This window comes from Motacilla alba, chromosome 1A, assembly GCF_015832195.1.
Source record: "Motacilla alba alba isolate MOTALB_02 chromosome 1A, Motacilla_alba_V1.0_pri, whole genome shotgun sequence".
In the NCBI taxonomy this organism is placed as follows: domain Eukaryota; kingdom Metazoa; phylum Chordata; class Aves; order Passeriformes; family Motacillidae; genus Motacilla; species Motacilla alba.
The window spans coordinates 58,261,476-58,267,475 of record NC_052031.1 but is presented as its reverse complement, the minus strand read 5'-3'; the positions used below and the strand labels follow the sequence as shown (position 1 = coordinate 58,267,475).

Here is a 6,000-nt window from a genome sequence, read left to right as displayed (position 1 = left end):
CAAACTTTGCCTGTTCTGTGATTCTGATTCTGCCTCACACCTACTGAAGTGGAGGGTTTTGTTGCAGATTAAATGAAGAATATTCCATAAAGTGAAACTGATTTGACTTGAACTAGCTTGTTTTTAGGAGAAATCTTCAGTTTTATCAGCAGTCAGTCTTGAACATTCAGTGTTCAGTATTAAAGCCTGATATGCCAAAACCAGAAATTCAATTAATTAAATAGATTTGATCACAAATAACAAGAAGAGACTGACAAGACAAAAAGAAATAAATTTCATGTTTTTAATGCTGATTTGAACAGCCTGACATGAAGACAAAGCACCAAACGTTGAGTGTCTCTCAGCAAAGCCGAACAGCATTGGCTGGCTGTCCAGAGCCACCTCTTTTCAGTATTCATCATTGAAGGGGTACTCTGGATGGTCACGCCACCTGTGGAAAGGTCAGATTGGACAAGTGAGCTCCTTGGGTGAAGCAAGCTATCAAATCACTGCAATCTGTGCCCAGCAAACCTCTTCCTTGCAATATATATGTGGCCTTCATGAAAGGCTCTCCTACTTATCCAGAAGCTGTTCTGTTCTGAATAACTGCCCCTGCAGAGTTGGAAGCAAGCCTGTGCATTTTAGGAGAAGACAGTGAAGGACCATTTTTCAGGCCTACAGACTGCATATTTAAGGAGAGATGGGGAAAATCAACAGGACTCTGGATGTCAACTATTCTCACTATTTAACTCAGGTGAGAAGTGTTTTAGGAAAGGGAGATGGCTTCACCATGTGTGCTGTACTGTGGAAGGGGAAGACTTTGTTCAGATGTCTAGAAAGATGCCTAGAAATAAGGGCTGTGTCTGGAGAAGAGGTAGAGACACCAGACTGTTCTACTTTGTCTTATGCCCTTAGAGCTGGCATGAACAGTTCTGGGTCTAGGGTGGTGCTTTCCCCAAGCAGCTGCCATACCTAAACTAGGTCTGGCTGTCCTCTAGCTCAGCCTACACATAGATATTCTGCCAGTATCTACTGTGGCAGAGAATTCACAAATAAGCTTTGGGATGACCCTGTTCAGGGGAGAAAGGGATGGGTGCATCCTAACAAAGAGACATTTCAGGCTTCGTTTTAGAAACTGCACACTCGGGGAAGATGCACAATCCAGGATCATTGTAAAAGACAAAAAGAAAATTCCCAGGGTCAACTTCAGGTGAAAAAAATAACACTGTGTTTGCCCATTATTGGCAGACTTGAGAGAGATGTAGCTGTTTTCTGTTGTGGGTTTTCTTGTTTGTTTGAGAAGCTGATGCTAAATCACAAGCCCTGGCTTGACAAACACTTTCCATTAGCTAAATGAAAAATTTCTGAAGAGCATTCTCAGGTGCACCGTGGCAGCTGGCTGCCTTGCCTTACAGCACAGCACAACAAATACTGGCATTTATCCAGCTGTGAATCTTTCCAGTCTGGGAAGGACACATTTCACAATATTGAAGATAACTAACTGGAAGGCATCAAACATTTTGAATTGGTTGTGTCAAAACATTTCATTCTAATATTCAGCCAAGATCAAGTGTTTACACATTAACAGATTGAGTTGGTTGAAAAAAAATCCCAAAAAACAAAACAAGCCACAACACTTTGGCTTGTTTGACTTCAGTATAATTTAATGATGTCTGAGTTGCCAGTGTCATTATCTCTACTTTTCATCTATTGAGCATGCTTGCTAATCAGGTCTCACATATTCAAAAGTCTGAGTCCTTTGAGCGAAAATTATTCACTTGGAGGAGTCAGTGCAGCTTGGCATAGCTGGTAAGGAAAAACATCCATAGCAGAGAATGGGAGCATAAGATAAATCAAGCAGAAACATTAATGTAAAATTTGCCCTGCACAATGCTTCCAGATTTCTCCAAGAGGAGAAGAAACAACTTCAGATTAAGATTTCCTGAAGTACTAATGTTTTTATAAAACCTCCATTTTCTTCTTAGATGCTTAACTTGCTAATTCATTCCACTGATTGCGTTATCCTGTTTGCATGGGCTTACTCATACCATCGGAACAACAGGTTTGCACACAGTACCCTTATGGTAGCTGATAAGGGGAAGAACCAGAGAAAAGCTGGATTTTTCCATTCCTGCTGGCATGTGTATCACAGCAGTCAAAGGTTTTGCACGAAGTTGACTAACCAGAAGTCTTTCTGTATCGTGGTTTGACTTTTTCAGATACAGATTGCTGGATGAAATAAGAAATGTATTTAGGCTAGTAATTTGTCTGATGCAGTGTCAATTCCAGACACTTCAGTGTGGTAACGCAGAGTAGGCATATATATCTATATATATAAATCTATATATCTGCTCCTTACATGGTAACACCACTTTTCCAATAAGGCTTTTTTCATAGCTGAGATCAGATTGTACTTAAACATTTTTCCCCAAACACGGAGCTCTTGTGAAAACTAGAGCTGCCAATGCCCCTCCTAGGCATCCTGTTTTCCTTATATCCTTGGTGGCCTCCTATGACCAAATTCAGTCTAATAAAGCAGAGCATTTAACTTATTAGTTTTTTAGATTGGTGGCTTAGAAAGTTCTTCCCCTGTGGGCATTTGCAGCCTTTGACTTTGCTTCTGGGAAAGGCTCTTGAATTTGCACCAAGGTTACATTTCATGTGTATAATCTTCAGAATTTAAATGTCACTATAACTCAGTTTTGCTATATAAAACCAAACTGTGTCAGATACCAAAACACACTTAAGAATCTCCTAGGCCATTTGTGAGAAGCCTTCTGGAACTAAGTACTGCTAATTGATGGAAGGCTATTTTAAGTTTTAAGAAACAAATGCTTCAGAGCACCTGACTGATCTTAAATGTGAAAAATGAACTCCATTATGATGCTTTTAACTTAGTGCATATTTTTGATCAGATTTTTTCAGCACAGTAAGTGGTTTGTTTGTTTCTTTGCAACATTTTCCTGTATCTTTTGAGCAATGGTCAACATTTTAGAGTGCTATTGATGCTGTTATCAATGCTTTTCATTTCACGCTACAATTTAGCAGGACACAGATAATCTAAGGTAAAAAGAGAAATGCGTGGAAATTAATCTCTAGCATTTGGCTACTTACTGAGTGCCCTGAAAAGGGGAAAACAAAGTTTGGCCATAAGCTGTAGATGCTTTTGAGGTGAAGGATAAACAAACAGCCTTATCCTCTGGAAGAGAGGGATTGTTGGCTAGGTCTGAGCTTTCAGGTGAAGAAAACTATATTTGGTGGTAAGCTTTAGGTGACAAGCAGCAAGAGATCAAGCCTTGATAGGTCTCAGAAGAGATAATTAGGAAGTGGTCTAGCAGTCAAACAAGCTTTCTGTTCTTCTGTTTTTCTTAGAAGAAGGTACAAATTTTATTTGATTTCAACTCCAGTATCCGCACTTCTAGACAGGGATTAGACAGGGATGATGCTATGCCTTATCACTGTCTGAGACCACCATTCACCACATAGCAGAAGGAGTTTAAGGAAATGGAAGAGAGATGGAATAGCAAGATACACTCACTTTCTACTAGGTGAGCTTTAAGAACTTGAGCTGCAGGCAAATATTGTGCACTTATTTTTGCAATGGGTCCAGGAGCATGTTCAGGCTGCATTAAAAGTCCCTCATGTTCAAGCCTTTCCTTAGAATAGGGTTGTTTATGCAAAAGTTAATATTAAAAGGAAGAGATTTTTAAAAATAATTCTCTGAAAGAACAGGAATGCCCTATGAGGATCTAGAATTTCTCCTGTACTTACATTAACAGTTCCACATAACGAACATTTTTGTTCAGGGCTTCAATTTCTTTCATCTCTTGCTCAGTGAGGGAGAAGTCAAAGATCTAATGGAAGAGATGTTAGGAATGCGTTAGTTAGCATTTCTTGTCATAATCAACCTTCATATGTTCCAGATTCCAGAAATACAATCCCTCCTTCTCCCTGTATCTCTCCCACAAACCCATGCTTCCTTGCATCTGCGGGAGTCTTGAGGACATGAATAAGCCCAGTCACATTTGCCTACACCTTTTTTGCAAGAAGTGGAAGGTAGTCTGGCAATACTGAGACACCAGCTTTGAAAGCAATGTATTTCCAGGGGAAGTAGGGAGCATTGTGAGTACTGAGTGCTGCAAAGGATGCAAGAACAAAATAATCTTATTTTTGGGTGGTAGTCAAACTAAATGTTTTCTGGTGGCGTAGTTGTGAACCTTTCTGTCACACTTGTGTGCAGCAACACCCTTCCCTAGCAGAGCTGTCCCCTTCCTGAAGACAGAGCAGAACAAGCAGTCCTTCCTGAGCTCCTGCTGCCTTGGGCTGCTGACCTACTGAGTTACCTCATCTCACTTGTCCTGCTCACTGCAGCAGTTGCTGCTTTGGGACATACCACCCGCTGGAGCTTTAGTTGCTCCAGAGGGTTAAAAGACACCAACATTTCCTCTGAGAACTGCTCTATTATTGTCAGACCTTGTCACCATTTAGTGGTGAGGACAAGAAGCATCAAATGTGGCAAAGTTTGTCACTGGTCAAGTCTTACATATGTCTACAGAAAAAACAGGGAAATTACCTTCTATAGGGGCTAAGCCAAGGTAAGTGGATTTGTCCATGTACTACTGGGGTATGAATTTACCTGGAAATTCTCTCTGATGCGTTGTGGATTGAAACTTTTTGGGATCACCACCACTCCTCGCTGGACATTGAAACGCAAAGCAATCTGTGCCGCAGTCTTGTTGTACTTCTTGCCAATGGCATTCAGCACAGGATCCTTCAGTAAAGGAGGGGAGGACACATTTACCCTGGAAAAAAAAAGTGGGAAGAAAAAGAAAACAAAAACCCTCCTCACCTTTCATGTCAAAACATAGGGGCATCTACTTGCTTGTGGACAGAGCACTGCACCTTTTGACAAGTAGGGTGAAAGACAGGAGAAAAGCTTTGGCTCTTAGGTTGGCGTGTTGTCAAAGGCAACTTCCTGTGTGATGTCCTGATGTTGACTTCATTTCTCCTTCCTCACCTAAGCCTCACACGTTCCCTGTTCCAAACACTTGCCTTCTGTTAGAGGAGACCTAAGGCAACCTCCTATGCAGACACCAGGCATTCTTTGATGACAGCATGCAGCAGGAGTGTTGAAAGTTTACACTCACAACAGTAATATTTAGACACTGAGGTTCAAAACCACTTTAAAAAATGGGGGCAGAGGTATTTTGCATGGAGACCTAGCAATGGAGAACTATGTTTCCCTGGATATTGTCCCTCTATTTGAAAGTAACATGGGGACTTACCATGATTCATCCCTTGAGGTTCCCAGTGGGCTGTACCCAACAATAACAATGTCATGTTGTCTGCAAAATTCTAGGAGTTTGGGTTGGGTGAAATAGGGATGGCATTCTACCTGCAAGAGTAGCACAGAAAGGATGACTAATCAACAGGACCAGACACAGAAGCAGATATCCCAATATTTGTGAGAGCTACAGACCAGGTGATGCTTTCAGGAAAGGATAGATGTTAATTAGGGAATAGGGAAACACCATCTTTGGTTACTATTCTAATTGTACATTGCTGGGTGATTGATTTTTTTATTATTTTTTTTCTTTTTGGTGGACAGCAGATTAGGATCTGCAACCATAATTTGGCTGCAGGGAACGTTTATTGGCCTGCAGTGGAAAGGTGGCAATAAGTGGGGATTATGGAGTTGAGGCAAGCTCACTAGACAAGTAGACTGAGAAGGAAACCCATCTCATGTGGGTCAGCTCTCCATTTCTCTGCCTCTTGCATTCAGGATGACTAATCTGATGTTGTTTTTAGGGAAGTGTTAGCATAAACTGTCCTAGTTGGGGGGGGGGGGGGGTATTCAAAAGGTGAGATTATGACCTTATTGCGAGCAGTGCCCTCCCACGTGGCAAACACTGTTCCCTCACAGGCATGGATATTCTGGCTGTGATCTCAGACTCTGGGAAATGGATGTCTAAAAGGTGACAGAGCAACCACTGTTTGCAGTGGTTGCTATCTGGCAAGTCT

The 6,000-nt window shown here is 41.4% G+C and overlaps 1 protein-coding gene across 1 annotated transcript in view; it reads right to left on the bottom strand.

The window, feature by feature from the left end:
* Positions 1 to 269: 269 nt before the first annotated feature.
* The window catches only part of AKR1D1 (aldo-keto reductase family 1 member D1), a 34,885-nt gene continuing 29,154 nt past the window's right edge, over positions 270 to 6,000 (bottom strand). The window contains exons 6-9 of the mRNA XM_038154036.1: positions 5,265 to 5,374; positions 4,616 to 4,781; positions 3,751 to 3,833; positions 270 to 430 (exon numbers count right to left, since the gene is read on the bottom strand). Coding sequence (XP_038009964.1) covers positions 388 to 430; positions 3,751 to 3,833; positions 4,616 to 4,781; positions 5,265 to 5,374 — 402 coding nt within the window. The 3' untranslated portion in view covers positions 270 to 387. The remainder of the gene's footprint in view (positions 431 to 3,750; positions 3,834 to 4,615; positions 4,782 to 5,264; positions 5,375 to 6,000) is intronic.